This window comes from Benincasa hispida, chromosome 2, assembly GCF_027475165.1.
Source record: "Benincasa hispida cultivar pf3 chromosome 2, pf3_genome.v1.1, whole genome shotgun sequence".
In the NCBI taxonomy this organism is placed as follows: domain Eukaryota; kingdom Viridiplantae; phylum Streptophyta; class Magnoliopsida; order Cucurbitales; family Cucurbitaceae; genus Benincasa; species Benincasa hispida.
Window position 1 is genome coordinate 25,276,375 of NC_143479.1, and position 25,159 is coordinate 25,301,533.

At 34.0% G+C, this 25,159-nt stretch overlaps 2 protein-coding genes across 3 annotated transcripts; both read left to right on the forward strand.

Annotated features, from left to right (window-relative positions):
- The first annotated feature begins 6,016 nt into the window (after positions 1-6,016).
- Positions 6,017-6,577, forward strand: LOC150037767 (uncharacterized). The gene is made up of 2 exons (XM_090311019.1): positions 6,017-6,367; positions 6,518-6,577. The coding sequence occupies exons 1-2, from the start codon at positions 6,017-6,019 to the stop codon at positions 6,575-6,577; spliced, it is 411 nt and encodes a 136-aa protein (XP_090167145.1).
- Positions 6,578-20,631: 14,054 nt separating this feature from the next.
- On the forward strand, positions 20,632-23,869 carry LOC120071415 (MAP kinase kinase kinase, putative (DUF1644)). 2 transcript variants are annotated; one of them, XM_039023689.2, is made up of 2 exons: positions 20,632-20,860; positions 22,410-23,869. In XM_039023689.2, the coding sequence occupies exon 2, from the start codon at positions 22,485-22,487 to the stop codon at positions 23,505-23,507; it is 1,023 nt and encodes a 340-aa protein (XP_038879617.2). In that variant the 5' UTR covers positions 20,632-20,860; positions 22,410-22,484; the 3' UTR covers positions 23,508-23,869. The 2 variants fall into 2 exon arrangements, with proteins under 2 accessions (XP_038879617.2, XP_038879618.2); XM_039023690.2 differs by having other exon boundaries at positions 20,638-20,860; positions 22,475-23,869.
- The last annotated feature ends 1,290 nt before the right edge of the window (positions 23,870-25,159 follow it).

Genomic DNA, 25,159 nt, shown 5'->3' on the forward strand with positions numbered 1-25,159 from the left:
ATAAAAGTAAAAATATGATTTCGATGCAATAAATAGTTGTCTTTAAGTAAAGCTTTATTGATTTAATAAGATATTTTGTAAATATGATGCTTTGAACTTGACGCGTTGAAGAATTCTTTATTTAATAAGTGCTGAAAACATGATGTTTTGAATAACATGAAAATATGTTTTACTATGGCTAAAGCGCATAGTTTGTAAATTAATGTTTTAAGATGACTCATATAAAAAATATTGAGTAAGCGTATGGTTGATAATGTATATAAAAGTGGTTTCTTCCACTTACGTGATTATATTTTCGTAGTACCGCATGGGATGGTCAGAGGATCTTCAGATCTAGCTTCTGAGCCTGTGACAAGAAAGTAGGATGTATGTCTACGTGCACGTACGACGAGATCAGGCTGTGTGCATTGAGTTGGTTCACACCAACGAGAACTGGGAGTGTTAAGTTGGTTCACCAGGATAACTCAGGTACAAGACTGATGATCAAAATTACGAGTGGTATTTATAAATTATTCTGGTGAACTTTGATCCGTTAAAATGGATTGAACCATGTGTTGAAATATGTTTTATTATGAACCACGTGTTGAAGTGTATTTCTTTGTAAGTTCCTTTCTATGCGTTGAGGTATGTTTTATTATATAGTTCTTTCAGGCATTGAGAAGTGATAAAACTGTCTTATACGTTGTAGCTCTATAATTGGCCACTATTGAGAATGTTGAATCTATGTGAGTTGAACCTGGCCACATGTTTCGAAACGTACGTGAGCTGAGTGCGGTCGCATGTTGGTCTATCTCATTGTGGTAAACTAGAGTATGCGCTTGTGATGATTTTATGCATTTATGATGTTAATGAAATAATCTTTAAAAATTTATCTATTACGATCGGGTAAAAAAATGTTTAAAGTTATGTTTAATAGTTAAAATTGTCGCTCACTGGGCTTCCTAGCTCATGCTTTTCAAATGTTTTTCCCCCCAAGTAGTGGAAGAGTTCCAGTTACCTCTTGAAGATGAAGTCTACCATATTGTTGAAGAGTCATATTTCAAACTTTACGTTCATAGTTGTCGAGTCACCATGCATTGACAAGTTTGATGTTATGTAAAATAAGTACATGAGACCAAAGTCATGATATGTAGATTTGAAATATTTTAATAAGGAATAAAAGAAAATACATGCATTTGTAGACATTATGCATTTTCCTCGAGGATAATATCATGAGAAGTTATGTGTAAGTAAGTCATGTTGGCTTTTTGGCCCTTAATCTCAAATTAATTAATTAATATTTTGATAATAAAAAATCTAAACTTATTGACCAATAATTTTAGTGTTTTAAGTATCCATTGTGTAAAGCTCGGAACAACAGTTCCAACACTATTTGATTCACTTAAATCGGAGCTCAAACGAAGAAGATAAAAGTGAAACAAGCTTAATGAAAAAATTCCGAACTGATGACGTGGCAGATTATTTTTCATCAAAGTGGACCAATTGAAAGGTGCCACTTGGAGCAATAGAATAGTGATATATGGTAGGTTTTTGATTTTTGAATTGGTTTTGAAAAGAAAAAAAATTTAATATCATGTTATGTTTGTGACATGATGGATTTATACCTTTTGTTGGGTTTCAAAAGAAAATAATTTAAGATATATACATATATATATATTGTGTCTAACGGCTAGTTGAGCTTAAATCTCCACCATTCAATTTTCTTTTATCAACATCCAATGACCCAAATTGAATTTAATTTTCACCTACCTTCGTCTCTTTTTAAACTCTTCATCTTCTCTCAAATTAAAAAAAAAAAAAATTACACATTTTTTACAATCCTAAAAGCCACCATTGTTGTTCTCGCTAAGCTTCGTTATTTCTTCTTTCCATTTAATTCTTTATAGAGATTTATGTATCGTGAGAATTGATTTGTGCGAGATTAACAATTGTAAATCCACTCTATTAAGAGAGTTGTAAGAGTATTCTTTAACATTTTCCAACTTGTAAGAGTTGCTCTTGATCCAAAAACGAGTTGTTATAACAGTTTGATCCTCAACCGTGAAAAGAATCGGGTTTGTTCTTGCACCTGGAAAAGGAACGTTGTAGAAGTTCGACTCTAAGTCGTGGAAAGAGTCAAGTTCGTAGTGACATACCCAAGAGAAGCTTGGGAAGTGGATGTATGTCGGGCTGTGCCGAACCACTATAAAATTACCGGTGTCAATTTCTCTATTCCTCTCCTATTTAATTTTGCAATTAATTTGTTATTATAATTTATTACATGAAATTAATTGCAATATTTGTTCTTGAAGTTAATTGCTCATATTTGTATATTTTGATTGATAGTTCTTAAATTTTTACATTCATTATCAATCTTGTTATTAGAATCAAATTGGGTGCTTTAAAGTAGTATTATTAACTTTATTTTGGGTTGAATTTATTTGCATGAATTTATTGTTTAAACTACTTGTTAGCAAAAAGTTTATTAATTTGCTTAATAGGGCCCACATTAGGAAAAAGTTTTAATTAATTTAAATAAACCTTATTCACCCCCTTCTAGGGTTGTCATATCGATCCTAAAAGTCAGGCAATAGATACTATCGTGAAGATGATTTCTATCATTCTCACACCCCTCTCAAGGTTAAGAGGGTAGTTTGGGGAGGAATGTGACAATCTCATCGTTGTGCTGGCCTCTGGGAAGCTACATTTATAAGGTGTCTTCCATATAGACTTGTAAAAAGCATCTAAAATGTGCTTTTATTACCTTCAAATTTAGAACTAATGTTGCTAGTTTTGTTTGGTTTGACGTGGTTTATTGAGTAATTTTAGGAAACTAAGCATCAGGAGCAATTTGCACAAAAATGATCAATGAGAAATTACGGGTTGGCTATGGAATTAGAAAGAAACCAAGGACCCAAGATCAAGAAAAGAGACAAATTTGGAAGGTAATTCGGGGGAGTCAGTGTTGGAAGAATGTTGCAACGCTGCTCCCTAACACTGTAGACTTGAGAGCAAGTTGGAACAGGGCACGCTGCAACGTTACGACTTTAACACGCGGCTAGCATGACGCCAGCATTGCAATGTTGGTTTGCAGTGTTTCAATGCTGCGAGTATATTATAAATAAGAACGTGCGCCTCCAGATTTGAGAAAAGGAAAAATATAGGGCCGACTTGATATATTCTAGTTTGCACGAGAGCCGAAACAGAGCAATTTTGATCCTTTTTTGTTGAAGACTCGAGATTTTAACTGAGAAGTGATCTAAGAGCGTTTCTAGATTGATCGTGATTGTGTAGTGTTGTTGAAGAACAATTCGATATTCGTGGCAGAGTCAAGAAGATCGTGATTGGGATTCGAACCTATTGAGGGGAGATCGTTCTTTTTTGTTAATTTATTTTTCGCCATTATGATTGTTTGTTTATTGAATACTGTTCTCAGAATCATTTGTGGCTAAACTTTATTTCTAGGGTTTTGTGGATTTTAGGGATGTTACTTTGAATATTAAGTTTACAATTGATATACTTTGCATAGATTTCTAAATTATTTGTGCTTAATGCTTTTAATTAACTGACCACTAATTGAATGAACTTAAGTTAATTAGATCTCTCGAGAGATAATTTAATTTGTTGGACCCAATAATTTAGATTGTTATTCGAAATTGCACGAGAGTGAATTTAGAATAATAAAGGGTGCGAATGAAGGGTCTTAATGTTGTAACTATTCAAGTGATAGAAGAGATTTAAGTCGATAGGTAGTTATTATGATGGTTTAAGCTCGAGAGGGGATTTCTTGATTTTAGAACTTCTAGCCTTAATCTATCCATTTCAATCAATTGCATGTCATATTCATTGTATTCCCTAAATGATACAACACCCTGGAATTGTTTTGCTCTGAATCGTTCTTGTGTGTGACTGAATTTTTGTTATCCATAGTAAAGATAAAAATCATCTTTTGGCTGCCTGGATAAAATTGACAAAGAATTGTGATAGCTAGGTTAGGAAAATTTTGCTCAAGCCGATCCCTGAGGACGATACCTTATTTGAGATTTATTACTTCGTTTGTATGCGCTTGCACATAACGCATCCAGTTTTTGGTGCCGTTGTCGGGGACTGGCACAAATTTTTTTCTAGCTTAATATTGCTAAAGACTGAGTTGATCTTAATTTGAGTTTTTTTTTTTTTTTTTTTTTGTAGTTGTTGTTGAATCCTATGTATGCGAAGAAGTCAATAGGATGAACTTGTTCCTTGTGATCCAGAACTTGAATGGACTTTGAGAAGAGTAAGAAGGAACAAAAGAGTTGAGCTCGATGCCAGGGGAGACCAAGGAGGAGTTGTTAGAACTATTAGAGATTATTTCTAACCAGCTATCCCTACAACCCAGACGGGCATTGCTGATGCCCTAATTAATGCCAATAATTTTAAGCTAAAACCTGATTTAGTTCAAATGGCACGAGACCTTACATTCAGAGGAACTCTACATGAAGATCTACATAAGCATATCCGCTCTTTCTTGGAAATTAGCGAGACAGTAAATTTAAATGGAGTCTCTTCTAATGTCATTAGACTGAGATTATTTCCTTCTATGTAGGACAAGGCGAAAGATTGGCTGGAGTCACTTGCAACGGGAAGCATAACCACATGGGATGAGTTGGCTCAAGCCTTTCTGAACAAATTCTTTCCTCCTACGAAAACGAGCGCAGACTGAGAACAGAATTGGCACATTCAGATAGAGAGAGGACGAGCAGTTATTCGAGGCATGAGAGTGCTATAATGAGTTGTTGCGGAAGTGTCCCCAACATGGATATCCTGACTGGTTATAAATCCAGTTGTTCTACAATGGGTTGACCAGTACAACGAAATCCATCTTGGATGCTGCTGCAGGTGGCTCAATCTTTGCAAAAACTGTTGATGCTACTCAGGCATTATTGAAGGACATGCTGCCACGAGCTATAATTGGCCCTCATAACGATCTTCATCTAAGAGTGGTTGGAGTTTAGAAACTCGATGAGGTAAATGTTTTAAAGACGCATATGGCTACTTTGACTAATGCCATTAATCTTTTGTCCACAGGTACTCGACCATTGATTGCATCGATGGTAGCTTGTAATGAACTCACATTATGGGAGGTACCTAACCCTGAGTAGAAAAATTATGTGCGCCAAGCAAATCAATTTCAAAGTGCCCATCAAAATTCTTATCAGATGAACTAACCCACTCATTATCACTCAGGTTTGCGCAATCATGAGAATTTTTCATATGCTAACAATAAGAATGTTTTGCTTGGGGATTTCATATGTGGAGGCTTTGCTTGGGGATTTCATAAGGAGTCAAGGAGCAGAACCAATTTGTTGGAGAGCACAGTAACGAATCATGGGAAAGCTATCCAGAACCTTGAGGTTCATGTTAGCTAGATCGCTACTACATTGAATACTATGAACAAATGAGCTTTTCCTAACTGTACGGAGAATCCAAGGGAAGAGTTGAAAGTAATACCCTTGAGAAGTGGGAAAACTATTGTGCATCCTGTAATAGACTAGATAGAGGAACAGGTGGTATTGAGTCCTTCAGCTGGTAATGTGAATAAAGGAAAAAAGAATGATGTTCCTATATCATCCAAATCAGGGAGTAATTCAAACCTTCACCTGTTGTATTGAATAAAATGCACTATTCCCAACGCTTTCAGAAAAAGAAATTGAATGATCAATTTGTTAAATTTTTGGATATTTTTAAGAAGCTTCACATTAATATTTCTTTTGCAGATGCATTGGAATAAATGCCAAACTATATGAAGTTCATGAAGAAAATGTTGTTTTCAAAGAAAAAATTAGAAAAGTATGAGACAATTAGCTTAAATGAGGAATGTAGTGCTATATTTCAAAGGAAGCTACTACAAAAGTTAAAGGATCCTGAGAGTTTTACGATCCCCTGCACTATAGGGAATTTGACGATAAAAAAGGCCTTATGTGATTTAGGAGCCTCAATTAATCTGATGTCTTTATCTTTGTATAAGAAACTGGACATAGGAGAGGTATAGTCGACAATGATCTCATTGCAGTTGGCAAATCGTTCCCTCACGTATCCTCATGGTTTAGTAGAGGATGTTCTGGTTAAAGTCGGTGATTTCATCTTCCCAGCAAATTTTGTGGTCCTAGCCATGGAAGAAGATGTTGAAATTCCCATCATCCTTGGACGACCATTCCTAGCCACAAACAAAGCTTTGATTGATGTTTATGATGGCAAGCTTACACTTCAGGTGAATGATGAAGAGGTAAAATTCAACATCTTTCGTTCTTCCAAACCTAATGAGCCTGCAAATTTGTGCCAAGAGGTCAACGAAGTAGATGGTAAACATTCTGAACAGTCTCCTTGTAAAGGAAAGGGCAAGGAAAAGGTAATTTGTTCTGAACAACCTCCAAAGGAAGGAACAGTAAATTTTCTCGATTATATTCGTAAGGGAGATATTGAACTGGTGGACGAAGAGAGAGAGGATTATGCTTTTTTTTATAACTGTTCTTCGACTAAATTTTTATGTGAATGTCAGTGCGGGAGAAAAATATATATTCCAGGTGTTGCTGTGCATGAAATGATGACGCCACCTTAAAATTTGTCTGAATTAGAGATCTGGTCTAGCTAAAAACGTTAAACTAAGCGCTTCTTGGGAGGGAACCCAAGTGTTCTTGTTTTAATTCAGTTTGATTTTAGTTGTTATTTGATTTTTTTTAAAAGATAGAGAGCCACCTCTCTTGTTTTGATCTTCAATTGGAAAGGATGCTCAAGTGTTTTCAAGCACCAATTCGCCATCCAGATTCGTGAATCCCTGCTCACTACTCAAGCTTGATGTGTGATTGTTTGAAATGTTATGCATTGGGGACAATGCATCTTTTTAAGTCTGGGGTGGGGGCATACTTTGTGCTTGAATCTTGTGTTTTTATGCATGTTGTCTTGAATTGATTGTTTTATGCATGTTATTGTTAATTTTGAGAAAAAATTGAGAAAAATTGAAAATTTTGAAAAAGAGTTGATTTTGGTTAGGAAGAATACTAGACTAATTGAATTGTATTATTTGGTTCCTTTCTTTTATTATGATGGTTGATGAGTCACACATGATGTATGCCATGCTTTGAAGTAGAAATTGGATAAAATAGTCTTGTCTTGAGTGTTCTTTATTCTGAATCCCTCTTTGTATCCTCTGTTATCTTGAGCACAAACTACTTTAATTTAGAACCTCTAACTGAACAAAACATTAATTTAAGTCAATTTAGTTGTCACCTCGAAAGACCCCACTGATTATAGAGTATCTTGCATGATGGGTTGTAATGTTAGACTAAGAGGAAAGAAAAGAATATTATTATTTCCATTGAAAAATATATAGAGAGAGTATACTCATGTGCGTAAAATAAATATATTTGTATTATTGTAAACTTGTAATGTGTATGCATGGATGGGGGTAAAAAGAGTTGCCTTTGCTGTGATCAGTTAGGATACCTGGGAATTGACTGGGTATGGTTCCCTGCAGTAGATGTGTGAAAGTCAGTGCCGCTAGGTAAAATGATGCAAATTAGGGTCTTTTTGCTGTAAAAAAAATAATAAGATATATAAAAAGAGAGAGAGAGAAAAATGAAGAGAAACATAAATAAGGCACCTTAGTGGGCATATTACTTCCTTGAGTGTAGTGATACTTGATGATTGGTTCTTGAGCTAGATTAGGGGGAAAACTGATGAAGCTTAATTAAATCTTAAGTCAGTTTTTGAGTTTTGAATTAAAGAAGGAGACACATACACACACAAAGGATTCAAAGTTTTGGCTTTAGAAACTCTCAACGATTAGGTTGTGTCTGAATTTTTCTATGGATAAGTGTTATATATGTTGAGAAGTTTATGAAGGAATAAGAGATTGCATGCCTTGAACCTTTTCATTTCAGTATTCATTACTTCTCCTACTTTATGTTTCTTTCTTTTCTTTGCTCGAGACTAGCAAAGTTTTAAGTTTAGGGTGGTGAAAAGCATCTAAAAAGTGCGTTTATTACCTTCAAATTTAGAACTAATATTGCTAGTTTTGTTTAGTTTGATGTGGTTTATTGAGTAATTCCAGGAAACTAAGCATCAGGAGCAATTTGTGCGAAAATGATCAAAATCCCAGGGCAAAACTCCAATTTTGAGCAATTACGGGTTGGCTATGGAATTAAGAAGAAACCAAGGACCCAAGATCAAGAAAAGAGACAAATTTGGAAGGAAATTTAGGGGAGTCAACATTGGAAGAAAGTTGCAACACTACTCCTTAACGTTGTAGACCCGAGAGTAAGTTGGAATAGGGTAGCGTAGCGTTGCAACGCTACGACTTTAACACATGCCTGGCATGACGCCAGCATTACAACATTGGTTTGTAATGTTGCAACGCTACGAGTATATTATAAATAAGAACGTGCACTGCCAGGTCTAAGAAAAGGAAAAATATAGAGCTGAATTGATATATTATAGTCCGTATGAGAGCCAAAACAGAATAATTCTTATCGTTTTTGGTTGAAGACTCGAGATTTTGACTAAGAAGTGATTTGAGAGCGTTTCTGGATTGATCATGATTGTGCAGTGTTGTTTAAGAACAATCCAGTATTCGTGGCGAGAGTAAAAAATATCGTGATTGGGATTCGAACCTATTGAGGGGAGATCGTTCTTCTTTGTTGATTTATTTTTTGCCATTATGATTTTTTGTTTATTGAATACTGTTATTGGAATCATACGTGACTAAACTCTGTTTCTAGGGTTTTGTAGATTTTAGGGATGTTACTTTGAATATTGAATTTACAGTTGATTGACTTTACATAGATTTCTAAATTATTTGTGCTTAATGTTTTTGATTAACTGGCCATTAATTGAATGAACTTAAATTAATTAGATCTCTCAAGAGAGAATTTAATTCGTTGGACTCAATAATTTAGATTGTTATTCGAAATTGCACGAGAGTGAATTTAGAATAATAAGGGGTGCAATTGGAGGGTCTTAATGTTATAACTATTCAAGCGATAGAAGAGATTCTGGTTGATGGGTAATTATTATGATGGTTTGAGCTCGAGAGAGGATTTCCTAATTTTAAAACTTCTAGCCTCAATCTATCAGTTTCAATCAATTGCATGTCATATTCATTGTATTCTCTAAATGAAACAACACCTTGGAATTGTTTTGCTCTGAATTGTTCTTGTGTGTGACTGAATTTTTGTTATCCGTAGTTATAGATAAAAGTCATCTTTTGGTTGCCTGGATAAAATTGACAAAGAATTGTGATAGCTAGGTTAGAAAAATTTTGCTTGAGAACGATACCCTATTTGGGATTTATTACTTCGATCGCGTGTGCTTGGGCATAACGCATCAAGTTTTTGGCACCGTTTCCGGGGACTGGCACAAATTTTTTTTGCTAGCTTAATATTGCTAAAGACTGAGTTGATCTTAATTTGGGCATTTTTTTTCTTTTTTTTTTTGTAGTCGTTGTTGAATCTTGTGTATGCGAAGAAGTCAACAGGCTGAACTTGTTCCTTGTGATCCAGAACTTAAACGGACTTTGAAAAGAGTAAGAAGGAACAGAAGAGTTGAGCTCGACGCCAGAGGAGACCAGGGTGGAGCTGTTAGAACTATCAGAGATTATTTCCAACCAGCTATCCCTACAACCCAGACGGGCATTGCTGAGGCCCCAATTAATGCCAAGAATTTTGAGATCTGGTAAGAAGCTCTCTCACATGTCTCTAGAACCTATTTTATAACCATCTAGTCTTTTTCCTTTGCCCGAAAGAAAATACTACCATCTACCAAAAAAAGTGAGAAATAGAAGGACAATATGGATTAATATGCAAACTTGAAAAGTGACCAATCCATTCCTCCTCTTGCAGAAGAGTATAGAGACTTTTAGTGTAAATAAGAAATAGATAGGGTGACAAAGGGTCCCCTTAAAAGAACTCGTATGAGGAGAACCTTGAGCGGAAGTAGATCGACCAAATTTCATTAATTATTGAATACAAAGTTTACAGTAAATAGACTATAAGATATGCATTTAAAATCTAAACTACAGCATGCTTTACAAGAAAAGGTTTCAAGAAATATCACCTTTGTAGAACTTTTCTTCACGATTTTCCTCATACAGATCACGAACTTCTTGAAGACCTTCTTCAAAATTAATCTCGAACCAAAACCCGGACACTACCACAATCATAACCTTGGTATTCTCAGGGTGAGAACCCAGGAGTGGTGGGCTCTGACTATTTTGGTTAAGAGGGAAAGTTTAAGGTGGATGAGGAAGATTGAGAAATATCTCAAGAACACACAAAACACAGAACGCTTCTATAATTTCTTTCTCTCAATCCTTCAACAACAACGTAGAATAAAAAGAAAAAAATTTCTTTTATTCTCCCTGCCATAAAGAATAACCACCCCACTAATGTGGGTGGAGAGAAAAGATAGGGAAGGGAGTTGTAACTCCCTTCCTTATTATTTAGGATATAAATATGATAACTAACTTATCATATTATATATTATATCAAATATAACATATAACCTATGGTTTTAATATTGTATCACATACAATATAAACTATAGTTTCTTTTCTCTATTTTATGGCATTTAATATAAATCTCATTTATATTAAATTTAACAACTATGAATCTCATTCATAGAAAATATATTTGAATCTCATTCAAATATTTATTTCCTCCCATTAAGTTATAATGTATCAAATACATTATGACAATTATATCATATATAATTAAATCCCTATATTAATTTAAATAATTTAAATTAATCCAAAAATTGATTCTCAACTAAATCCTATTAAGCTACCAAGGGGATCTCATGGACCTGTAGATTAAAGCTCCAACGGTACATGAATAATTAATTAAACTCTTTAATTACATTATTCACCATCCATTAACTGTCGAGCACTCCACTAAAGACTGACAACTGCACTCTTCGTACTACAGATATATTTCTGTGTTCATTGGATATAACCAATCAACAGTACGATGACCCTTCATAAATTACTCGTAATTACAATTGGACCAAATTACTGTTTTGCTCCTGTAGTTACATCTAACTCCTTAAGTACCACTAATCCCTCTAATGAACAATAGATAATAGTCCTACTATGATTAAACCCCTCTCGAGCCAGGAGAGGGTGTGGCGCCACAATGTTCAAGACCCGGAATCAGCTTTTAAGGGAGCAATTTATCTACTTGCCCCTGCCTCGGAGAAAGAGCGAATTCCATCTTGTGTAGTTGTGTTCCCAGCTCCCCAATCAGACGAATCCCCAAAATGGTAGGCTTGTTGAGTCGGCAGTCTGGCTACTCTCACCCATACAAATCAAAGGACCGCCCTCAAAGGCATGAGTTCAAAACTCACTCAAGATTCAGGCCATGTTACCTATGGTCATCCTGGTGAAATGTAAGTCTCTATTATGAACGGTGTTATATAATGAGACTAAACATTTCGTGGTCTGGTCTTATATAAACTCCTTTGTATAGAATATCTCCGCTCATATGTCTATACATGAATGATCAGGATCAGATCATTTGTAGCATTTTACAACCATTGTAACACCTACAAAATGGGTCATACTCGCATACCCGTAGTGTCACCATGATAAGGTACCCAACCCTATCCATCTACTACAGACCATTTAGGTTATCACTTAAACATGATCCACCCATATGTCTCCACATACATGTTTAAGTTACAAAGTTAACCTTAAAGGAAATCACAAATAGAGATCTCCATGAGTGGCAGAAGTGGATCGTTCTAAATTCCATTCGAATGAACACAATGATTACAGTCTTAAACAGAAATATACATATTATGCATCAATAGAAATTGCAGCATGCTACAAGAGATTCAAGGGATAGAGTATGTGTACCTTTGAAGAACCATTCTTCAAGTATCCCTCTATCAACGTCCAATGTGTCCAACAATACACTCGAACGCAACGACCGGTATAACCAATAACACAACACGGACACAACGATCGTATGAATGCACCTCGAACTCAATCAAGTCCAACTCGATTCACAAACGGATGTAGAACACCACCATAAGTGTTACCTTGGTATTCTCGGTGTGAGAATCTAGGAGTTGTGGGCTCTGTATGATCTTGGCTTGAGGAAGACAGAAGATATGCGATTGAGTAGACAATCGAGTAAGTGGGAGATAAGAACACTGTCTATCGCATAAACAATGTACTCAATCGTTTAGTAAATGAAGCCTATCGCATAGACTTTTCTACTCGATCGTGTAGCAACGATCAAAAGAGTAACTATCGTATAGTCAACTCTTAAACGATCGTGTAGACTCTGTCAACGCTATCGCTTAGTAAAACTCCTTTTACTTGATAGCCCTTTTTCAGTGAGAATTATCTGAATGGATCCAACTTCTAAATTTGGAAAACAATTTTTCTTTTATCTCACGATTACCATAAAACTTCCAATTGTTGGGGTTGATGCCCTAAAGTCTCGTGTTCTGTAGTTTGTAAATAGTACATACGAACACCTGTGATTCTTAATATATGATATTTACTTCACATCTTGTTGTTTTGCTCATTTACTTGTTTTAGTTGCTTTACCACAAACCAATAAACATCAAATCCCTGGTTATCTATATGTGACTCAAGCATGCATGTGGTGGCATACAAGTGGATCATGTTTTGAGTGATAACTAAAATGGTCTGTAGTATATGGATATATGAGGGAAACCTTATCCTGGTAATGCTACGGACGCGGCTCGCTTTGTGGAATGGTCACAAGTGTTGTGACTTGCCACAGATGATCTGATCCTGATCATTCGTATTGGGGACATGCAAGCGGGGGCGTCCTATACAAAGAGTTTGTATAAGACCTGACCATGAAGTGTTATGTCTCGTTATATAATATCATTCATGACAGGGACTTCACTTCACTAGGATGACCATAGGTAACATGACCTCAATCCTGAGTGAGTTGGGAACTCTTGCCATTGAAGGCGATTCTTTGATTTGTATGGGTGCAAGTGGCCAAGTCTTCGATTTAAACCTACCATTTTGAGGATATGTTTGATTTGGAAGCTGGAAACTCGGCTACACAAGAAAGAATTCACTCCTTCCCTGAGGCAGGGGTAAGTAGATAGATGGCTCCTTTAAGGGCTAATTCCAGGGCTTGAACGATGTAGCGCCACACACCTTCTCATAGCCTGAGAGGTGTTCACACATAGTTGGACTATGTTGTATTGTTCATTAAAGGAATCAGTGGTACTTAAGGAGTGAGATGTAACTACAGGGGCAAAATGGTAAATTGGTCCAGCTGTACTTACGAGCATCTGTGAAGGGTCATCGTACTCATGATTGGTTATATCCAATGGACACAGAAATATATCTGTGGTAAGAAGAGTTCAGCTATTGGTCTTTAGTGGAATCACTAATAGTTAACGGATGGTGAATCTCGTGGCTAAAGAGTTTAGTCAGCTATTCACGTACCGTTGAAGCTTCGAGCCACAGGTCCATTAGATCACCTAGGTAGCTTGGATAAAGTCGAGAACCAGTGTTTGGGTTAATTTGAAATGTTCAAATTAACAAGAGGAAGTACAATTATGTATGATATAATTAGAATGGTTAATTATATATGATATAATTGGCTAAATGTATGAGATACAATATTTTGGAAGAAATTAGATATAAATATGATTTATATCAAGTATAGGAAAAATACTATAGTAGATATATGATATCAAACTATAAGATATAAATATAATATGATTATATTTATTAAATAAATTAATTGATTAATTATTTAATAATTAACCCATTTTCACGTTTGTAAGTGGGAACGTGGGCCGCGAGGGTTAAGGTAACCGGCGGGATACAAGTTGAAAATCGTTTTCAATTTTTGGGCAATTCATTCGTGCAAAAAGAAAGCCCGCACCCAAAAGAAATCGTGAAAGACTGATTGTTGAAAGCCTATACGATAGATTCTCAATCGTTTAAACGATCATCTAACTCGCGCATTCCCTAAACGATCATGTACCAGTTTCCTAAACGATCGTGTAGTTTTACTATACAATAAGCGTCCCCGCTATACGATAGCAAAGTTCTTCTCGTGTGCGCATCTACACGATTTCTTCTCCTCCGTCTTCTACCAAACTCACTAGAGCCCACTCTCTGGGTTTTTGACATCGAGGATACCTGGGTCTCCCTATTGGTGGTGTTGTCCCCGGCTCCTTGTTCGTGTACGTTCGGATCGTGCAGTATCAAACGAGAGACTCGCCGGGGTGCTGGTAGATCGGTGGAGTTCTTCTGCTGCTGTGGGTTCATATATTCGAAGACCGTCTTCCTCTGGTAATGAACCTCTTCTCTATGCTTTATTGTATACTGAGCATGTTGTTGTTGAGTTTTATTATGCATAACTGTTAATTTAGAATGTATATCGTTTATATTTTGGTCACTGTGAAAATCGGAGCGATCTAAACCTGCTCATGAAATTCTCGTTTTGAGATCCTTCACCAATAACCTCCCACTCAAACGGTTATTAGAGGAAAAAAAATAGTTATCATATAATTAACATATTATAAATAAATATGATAACCAACTTATCATATTATATTTATAACCTATAGTTTTAATATTTCATCATATGAAACATATAAATCATAGTTGTTTTTCTATTTTATTATACTTAATATAAATCATATTTATATTAATTTCTCCAATTAATGTATCTAATACATCACACCAATTATATCACATATAATTATATTTCTCTTGTTAATTTGAACATTTCAAACTAACCCAAAATCCGATTCTCAACTTGAACCCATTGAGCTACCAAGGGACCTCATGGACCTATAGCTTGAAACTTCAACAGTACGTGAATAACTGACTAAACTCTTTAGTCACGAGATCCACTATCCATTAACTATCGGACACTCCACTAAAGACCGGCAGCTGCACTCTTCTCACTACAGATATATTTCTGTGTCCATATAACCAATTAATAGTGTCCCTTCACAAATTGCTCGTAAGTACAGACCAAAATAAGGTATCCCTCCTTTATCCTTACACTACAAACCATTTAGATTATTACTTAAGGCATGATCCACTTATATGTCTTACATACATGCTTAATTTACATAAAATAACCATAGATCTTAGTTTATTGGATATGAGTAAATGCAATAAAATAACATGTATTTTTTTATTTTATTAATAACAATGTGTATCAAATGTTTACAAACTATGAGACCACCGGGAGAATTAAGACATCAATCCCAACAATCCTTGGATGTTAGTTTATTGGTTTGTGGTTAATGCAACTAAAATATCATATATTTTATAAACAATGAATAAAATATAAAATTTTTTATTAAATACATCAAGAATTTGTTCAACAATGTTTACCAACTAGAGGACCCTACAAGATTTAGGACATCAACCCAACACCCCATACCTCAGCCACGAGATAGTTTGAATTGCTATAGTCGTTATTGCTGATGATGACAGTGAAAGTAACAGATTCAGCACAATGCATAATCCACTGAATCCACAAGTTCCCCCATTACTTGATGAAGAAACCCCCACTACACCCGATCGTACGCTTTACTCATATCTAATTTAAGGGCAACGACCCCAGTTTTACCAGACCGCTTGACTGCACACATTCGGATCTAATAAGAGCATTATCCATGTGAGCCTCCCAGGGACAAAATCAGACTACGAAGAGGAAATAATAAGATCCAGTACCTCTTTCAATTGATTTGCCAAAACTTTAGCCACAATTTTATAGACAACGTTGCAAAGACTAATGGGGCGAAAATCCGACATCAAGAAAGGATTACTGTCCTTAGGGATGAGCACAATTGAGGTATAATTAAGATTCTTCAGTCGATCCTCGTCATTCAAGATATTGAGGCACAACCTTGTCGCATCCCCAACCACCTCTCAATAACGCAGAAAGAGCATGGCGTTTAATCCGTCAGGACCAAGCGCTTTGGAAGGTGCATACTTTTCACAAAAGCCTCAATTTCAACGGCAAAAAAAGGTTTGACAAGATTAGCATTGGTCTCATTCGAGATTGTCTGAGGGATGACATTTAAAATTTTAGTGACACTGTCCGGCATGATGGTTAAAAGACTTGCAAAGATTTTCAAAGAACCGAGTGGCCATTTCGGCCATCTCCTTCTCATTTTCCACACAAGAGCCATCCTGAGATTGCAATCTATGAATCTTGTTGATTTTCCTGTGATGCGAAGTCCGTGTATGAAACCATTTAGTGTTCCTATCTTCCCATTTTAACCAGTCCTCACCTGACCGTTGTTTTCAGTACATTTCTTCCTCATCCAAATGCTCTAATTCCCTCTCGGCTTTTTCCTGAATTATCCCTTTCTTTTTGTTTAACAGCACCTCCGATCGACCCATTCACCCTATTTCTATTCCATTGAGCAAGATTTTCTAGACAGGCACTAGCCTTTAAGCAAAAGTCATCACCCCTTCTATCTCCTGTAGTGGTCCATACGTTTCTAATAATCTATTCAGATTCTTCATTCTCCTTTTTTACTTTTACTACTTCGTTGGTCAACATATATATATATATATTTTTTTTTAAATTTCCATACTGCTAATACATATTTCTAATTATTCAACATCTATATTAAAATTTTCACCCAATAGCTTTAAAAAATACTTGGTCCTTTTTTTGAAAAAAAAAAACTATAAATATCTTATTTTATTTTTTTATATATATATATTTATGTGAAGTAGTAATTTTTAATTAATATTATTTAATTTAAATACCATATATTAGTACATTAAAGTTATATATTTATATGAAAGTCAAATTATAAGTTTAGTTACACGTTTTGAAAACTGTGATTAATAAATTATTGAATTTCTAATTTTAAATCTAGTGAGTCATTTAAAAATGTCTAATAAAAGTATAAATTTTCTATTTTAAATTTAATAAATCTAAATATTAAAAATTAACCGTTTCATTAAATTTAAAATTTATTATTTTTGTTACTAATTAAATCTTAAATGTTTCAAATTTTAGTTAATATATCCATTGATTTTTAAAATATTATATATTTAAATTTAATATCTAATATAACATTTTGAATATGTAAGAGACTATTCAATGCAAAATTGATATTCATAAGTGAAAGTTTAAATTTCATTTAAAGAGTGATAGAAAATAGTGAAACTTAGGCCCTTTGATAACCATTTGGTTTTGAAAATTAGGCCTATTTCATCTACATTTCTTAAAATGATTTACATTTTTCTTAAGAACAATGGTTGAATTTCTAACCAAATTTCAAGAACAAAAACAACATTTTGAAAACTACTTTTTGTAGTTCTCAAGATTTGGCTTAGTTTTTTAAATCATTGGTAAAAAAATAAATAACAAATGAAGAAATTTGGAAGTGAAAGGTATGTCCATAGACTTACTTTTCAAAAATAAAATCAAAATGTTCAAATGGGGTCAGCTTTTAAAATTTTGTTTTTATTTTTGAAATTTGGCTATGAATTCAACAAATATGCAAATCATTGTAAGAAATAAGGAAGAAATAGGTCAAATTTTCAAAAGCTAAAAACAAAAAATGCAATGGTTATCAAACGGGGTCTTAATGTTTAACATTTTGAATATATAAGAGATGTATTGGATGCAAAATTGATATTTTGAGAATTTAATAAACAAAAAATAAGAATTTGAGTACCTATTAGAAATTTTTTAAAATTCAAAAACTATATATAGACTTAAATTTAAAAGTTCATGATTAAAATTGTGTCTATCGTGACATGAATCTCCTAAATCGATCACTATATATATATATCGACGTTAAATTTCAATATAGAACTTTGACCTAAATTTTTTTTAATTTTCGGGTAAATAATTAGTTTTTCTTTCAAGAAAAAAAATGATATTATATTAGTTAATAACAAGTTTAGGTGAATCGGGAAGTTGGTCAAAGTCAAAGGGATCATAAAGAATCCAAAAGCAGCTCTTCCAGCGAGTCAGCGGATATCCTCTCTTCACTGCCGGAGCGCGCGTCTTCAACAAGCGCCAACTTCAGCGCGTTCAAAAGTCGCCGTACTTTTCTGAAATTTGAAGGCGGCAAAATTTTATTTTATTCATAACAGGCCCTTCACGCACTAAATTCTATAATCAAACTCTTTAATACTAAAAACCACACTTTTCAAAAAGGAAAAAAAGAATTACAAGCCGTAGCCAACTCAAAAATGTAGGAATTTTAACAATCTATTAATCAAATGCACAAATATTTGGTAATAATCAAGACTCTGTTTGAATTTCTTGGTTAACATCTTATTTAAGTATAAGAATGGTATTTTTGGCCAAATTCTAAAAGATAAAATTAAATACTATTTTTATAGTTTTTAAATTTTAGTTTGATTTTGAAAAAATTGGTAAAAATAGATAAAAAAAAAAAATAGAGATAAAAAGAGTATGTATAAGCTTCATTTTCAAAAATTAAATAGTTACGAAACAAGTCATAAATTGGATAATATTACAAATTCACATGACATTTTAGATATGTACGAATTTTCACAATTAATTGTAAAAGTTATAAAATTATTATGATTTGGCCAATAATATTGACCATTAATTTTTGCTTTTTCATTTTTCAAATCAATAGTGAATTTTCATTTTCGATTTTAAAATAATTTAAATGAAAAGACTTTGAAGATGATTGTAACGATATTGTTGTGTCAAAATTTAGATGGGGAAAAATGCATTGAACCTTCATGTCATAGCAACTGTAAATTTGTAATGTAGGGAAGAACATAACTTGAAAAATAGAAAGATCTAGACCTTGGTGTCGTGTTTTCATATAAGTTACAATGCTTAAATAAAAAATATATATATATATATAATAAAATAACTCTATAGCAAGTAGAGAGTTTAAGTATTAAAATTAAGTATTAGAATGATCTTACTTCTACGGTCATATCAATGTATTTATAGTGAAATTCTGACCTAGGACGTCCACATCATGGCTTTTGAGTCATTAGGTATTCTTAGATTAAATGGGTAAAGGCATGCTTTGTCTAGTTTATCAAATTTATTTGGAGGCTCGAACTCAGGCTCAACTTCACCCTTGGATGAGGTTTGGATTTTTTACCGAAACTATATACCTAGTTGGTTTACCAAATAGGTCAAAGTATGCTCCATTCATCAATGGGAGGAGGGCAAGTAAGTGGGTGTGGGCTTGACTCCAACTCCCTACTTTCTATATACCTAGTTGAGTCATAAGGTGCACTTTTTTTCTCCCTTGAATTTCCCTATTTTCTTCTTGATTGGACAGTTTGTAAAAATTGATTACGTCTTCTGGTCCAAAGTTACCCCAACTTCTATATTTTAAATTAAAAGAAGTATATCATTATACCAATGCCATGGATATTAAAGTCCACACTTATGTTGTAGAATTATAAAAGAACAAAATAAAAACTATTGCGTCAATACAAAATTTAATACAAAGTTTAATTGCTTTTTTTTAAACGCCAGTTTGTAAATAGTATGAATAAAAAATATTACCATAACTCGAATCACTGTTTTGTAAAGTAAAGCTTAAAATATAGCAATGTCAGTAAAATGCAGATGGTTTCTAATATTTTTACAAAAAGTATATTAGGGTAATTATTTTAAATGATAAAATTGTTGATTTTTTTTTTAAAATATCAGATGTCTAGTCTATCATTGTTTTTTATTGATAGACGGTAACATTTTATTATATTTATAAATAAGTTAGTTTATTTTTTATATTTGAAAAAAATCATAAAACTTAACAAATAAACATTTTAAAATGAGTTAGAATTCTTAATTTTGTATATTAGTAATATTTTGCTATATTTATTTTATGTTTTATCGACTTTTTTATGATATAATGAAAATGTTGATTTACCCATATGTCATGTCAAAATTTATGGATATCTAAAAGTATCTCGCAACAATTTAATATTTTTAATTTTTTTTATTATTCTACCATTTAATACCTTAGATTAAAATAGTCAATACAAGTCGAATTTATTCCTATTTGTAAAAAAAGAAAAAAAAATTGACCAACTTTTTATATAGAGAGTGATAAGTTCCTCAAAAATAAATAAATAAAGCGAAAAGTTAAATTGCAAGCTCAGTATTTAATTTTTAAGTTTATGAGGTCCGTACACCATTTTTTTAATTCTAATTTTGTGCTAAATACATTCTTGAATGTAATTATTTTTCTTAAATAAGCTGATTTATTACATATAAATATTTTATACCTAATAAAATCATAAACTTTTGTTTAGTAAGTGAATTTAAAATAGGTATATTTGGATGTATGTTAGTATGTTACTATCATCATAGTTAAAAATAAATAAACTAAAATAATTTTAAAAAAATAAATAAGAAAAGAAAAATAATTTAAAATTATAAAATTATTAAAAATGTTTAAAAATAATAGAAAGTATATGGTAGATAGACGATAAATTTTTGCTATATTTATACCTATTTTGATTTATCTTTCCATACAAACAAAATGCACCATATATATGTAAAGAACTATCGAATATTTTTAAAATTTTATAAACCAAATAGACAGATACCATGGCTAAATTGGTAATTTGGCCAAAAAAATATAAAATTAAGGTAAAATTTATTCATTAGCGAACTCGGAACATCCACGTCGATTCCATGTAAGCAGCGATTTGTTTATATATAGCCCTGGGAATTTTTCTGCCCCTTCTTTCTCGCTGTTGCTGAAGCTGCCCTAGATCGAGCTTCCATTGTCTGAGAATTCATCATCGTCTTCCTTCCTTGTCCCCGAATCGATAAGATTATTATCTCTTCACTGACAACTTCTCAGGATTCCATTTCTTTAATCCGTTTTCTCTTTGGTAATTCTCTGCTCTTACCCTCTCCCCGATTCTTGATTCTTCAGCTCTCACCGATCTTTCCACAATCGATTCATTTCCCTTCGCTTTTGTCCCCGATGACCCTTTTCCCCCTTTCAATTTGTGGGTTTGGGGGGTTTGACGGTTTAAGTGGACTTTAGACGAGCTTTAGGGGACTTGTGGTTGTGAAATTGCATATATGTTGAGCTCATGGTTTGGCTGGGGATGGTTATTGGATTGTGTATAGGCTTGGTTGCTCTGGTGTTTTGATATTTATTTTCTTTTGAGTTTATAATCGACTTTTCGTTCTGGAAATGAGAAACGCTCTGTTCAAAATATTACTTGCAACCAACTGTCTATTCTTGTTGTAATCACTGAGAACATGGATGGTGGTATTGAAAGATATGAACATGTAGCTTGCTTATAGGATTGATTTCATGGTTTCAATTGCTCTAGTCTCGTGGTGTTTAGAATTATTTATTTATTTTTAATTTTCAAATGTTGTGGGATATGGGAAGGAAGAAATGGAGATCTAAATCATTTACCTCTGCAGTTATATAGGATTTGGTTTCAGTTTCATCCATTTCTGGATTGTGTGTGCCATATAAAATTAAGCCTCCGTAGGGTAACTATTTGGTTTTTGAAAATTAAACCTACACTACTTTCACCAATAAATTTCTTTCTTTGTTATCTACTTTTTACAAATGGTTTAAGAAACCAAGTCAAATTTTGAAAACTACAAACTGAAACTTCTAAAAACTTATTTTTGTTTTTGGAATTGGGCAAGAATTCAATCGTTGTACTTAAGAAAGATACAAATCGTTGTAAAAAATTGGTAGAAATAGACTTAATTTTCAAAAATAAAAAATTTAAAACGAAATGGTTATCAAGCGGTGTCTAAATAATACAGCAAGCCGTACATTCATAATCAATTTTTTTGCCGGATACTGCAATTGTAGTTGCTAAGAGCCAGCATCCTTGGTATCTCCAGGAAAATTTGCAAGATAATGAATTCATGTATTGAAATACAATATTGTATTATTTAATTGAGTGAGATGAGAGAACAACTTTTATTGATGCAGTCTTCTATGTGGAATTTTGTTGAGTACGTTTTGTTATTTTCAGCCAACTCTATTAAGTTGCTGTTCCATGTTTTTCTCATGTTTTGGAAAGAGTCGTTTTCTTGATTTACAGTGAACAGCATGTCTGCTACAAATGAAAGACTGCTAGATTGTAGCTTTTGTTCCTATGCGACTTGTTCTTGTGCAATCTGCTTTATCAATGTCTTTTTTCTTTCCAATTTTATAATTTATTTATTTTTTTGTGTTGTCATTCTAATCTCTTGGTTTTACTTTAAGAAGTAATGATCCTAGTCATTTAATGGCATAATTGGGGGCTCCCTTTTTTTATGCCCTCGGCCAAATTTCCTGTACCGGGATTTTAATCATATGATAACACAACACAGAATATGGGTACAAACGTATATACCACATCTTATTTAGTATTATGGAAATAGGATGTAGTTTCTGAAGTTAGAATTGATCTCTTACAGGTTTTTTTTCCTGCTATTGCCTGGTTAGTATTGCTCAGCACTTTAGAGCTCTTTTTCTATTTTAGAAGACTCATCATGCCAAAGGAGAGAAGAGATCGTTCTGCATCTCATGATAGGTATAGAGCATCTCCATTCAGTTGCAGCTCCAGTCGTTCTAGACGATCTTCACCTAAACTGCCCTTGGGAGGTGAGGATAATTTGAGAGAGTGGGAAGAAGTTAGATGCCCTGTCTGCATGGAACATCCTCATAATGCAGTTCTTCTCATATGTTCATCCCATGAAAAGGGTTGCCGTCCTTACATGTGTGATACTAGTCGTCGCCACTCAAATTGCCTAGATCAATTCTGCAAGTTGTTTTCAGAAACTTCAACAGTGATTCCAGTGCAGGCAGACGTGGAGCTCCCAACAGTAAACTCTTCACCAACATTGGAATCTGAGCCCGTGGTTGATGATACGCCAGATGAACAAAGTGAGGGGATTGAACTTGATGTGCACCCTTCATCTTGTGAGAATCAGATGCAGCCAAAGCTGGTATGCCCTTTGTGCCGTGGGAAGATAAAAAAGTGGGTCGTTGATGAGCATGCTCGTCAGTTCATGAATGCAAAATCAAGAAGTTGTTCCTGTGAGACATGTAGCTTCAGTGGAACCTATACAGATCTTCGGAAGCATGCAAGGAAGGAGCATCCTCTTGTGCGTCCATCAGAAGTAGACCCCGAACGGCAGCATAATTGGAGACGACTTGAGCGGCAAAGGGACCTGGGAGACCTTTTGAGCACACTACAATCATCATTTGGAGAGGATAGGGTTGATGATAGTATTTTGCCCATTGATGATGGGGGTTGGCTCACAGTTTTTTTCCTTATTCGAGTTTTTAGACCTGAATCCAGTAGAAGGAGCAGCAGTTGGTCTAATGTATCTAGAGCTAGAGGCCAACCAAGTTTTAGGAGGAGAACAACCAGACTGTGGGGTGAGAGTTACGATGGAGAAATAGGTTCATCTTCCAGAGATGATGATAATGATTCATCAGATGGCGGATCAGGCCCGTTGAGGCACCATGAGCGCGTACTGCGACAGACAACTCCAGATAATACACCTTGATACTTAATGTATGTGCTTTTGTTTTGATTCTCATGCTCTGAGGATGGTTGGGTAAACAGGTTTGCTCAATCTGTGTGTGGCACCAGATAGCAATTGGTTACTGCTTCTGTTGCCCTTTTATTCTCCCAGACGGAAAGAAAGATGGAGGCTATTCCTTACTGCCTTTTGTCATGTGTTCCATTGATTCTGGATCGATTCTGGTTCGAATCTTGTAATTTACTGAACCTCGAGTCATTTAATGTCTTTATTTGGCAGCTCTCGTACTCTACATATGTTGCTGCAGTTTCAACTTAGTTTCTCTCTCTCTCTATATATATATATATTCAACTTTCAATAAAAATTACTTTGATTTCTCAGGGGAAGTGATAAATTCAATCAAAAGCTCTTGGACCATCCGTCTTCTATGCCAGCCAAATGAATATTCAACCTCAAAGAAACAAACACAAAAAGAGGTTCTATCATTACTGCTAAACTACTAGCTTGGTATGATTGAATAAGTAAACTCGAATATCATAATTCACATTACAACTGTAGGCTATGTGAATGCAATCAAGTAGCCAAATTTGCCTCTAAGGTGTATGAAAGTGAAGCAAGATAAACTTTAATCGGATTTTGACAATATGCTTTTAAAATCGTGAAAATCAACTGGGAAAAGGATCTCTCAGAACAAGGACTATGCTACTGGAACAATTACTTGATTGCTTACTTAAGTATTAATGCATTTTTCAGTCCCATGAGAACCAATAGTCTGTGCTATGTTTATGCTATAATTTCTATGCACCTTAAAACTAGCTTGAGAGGCACTTCCAAATTTTCTCTGGCATATGATTCTCTTCTGACATGCATCTCAGACCTTGGCAAAGGCTCTTCCTAGAGTTTGTGATAGGTTTATATCAGGTTCTTTTATGTGGCGTTTAGCTTATATAGGTTTGGTTTGGTTTAGCTTGAAATTGTGAATTTTGAGTAGAAAAAAATTGGGTGCAGCTTAAACTGTACCTATCTCTTGTGCAGTCCAAATAACACCCAGTAAAAGGCCGCCATATATCAATTTTTTTAAATGATTTTTTAAAATTTTATTTTTACTATGTAAAGGTAAGGAGAGCATGAGATTAGGTTGCATGTAACCATTATCTTTGGGAATATATTTTTCTATGTAAACCTACTTGTCTTAAATTTGAAATTTGTAAATAATGATAACTCTTTTTAACCAATTTCTCAGTTATGTTTTTTTCTTTTGTAAATGTGATAGAGATGAGGGATTCAAACCACAGATCTATTAATTATTAACACATATTACATATCATAAAAATAGTGTGATGAATATTCTTTTAGAGATTTTTCACGTGTATAAAAGATATATTTCATAAGTTATCTGTGAGATTACCAAGTACATAGTTTGAAATAAATAATCCTATATATCAAATACAGGTTCGACTTTCTAATCTCAAATTAACGATAATCTCATAAGTTTGTGTTTGAATTATGCTTTTCTTTTTCCAGAGGATGGGACAATCTTGACATTACGTTTAAAGTTATTTCCTACCCACCAATCAAGGAGTGTCACATGCCTATAAACAAATCATGTCTTACCCATCTAACAACTTTAATAAATTGCAGAAATCACAATAACAATTATTTTGGGCAATTAGGGC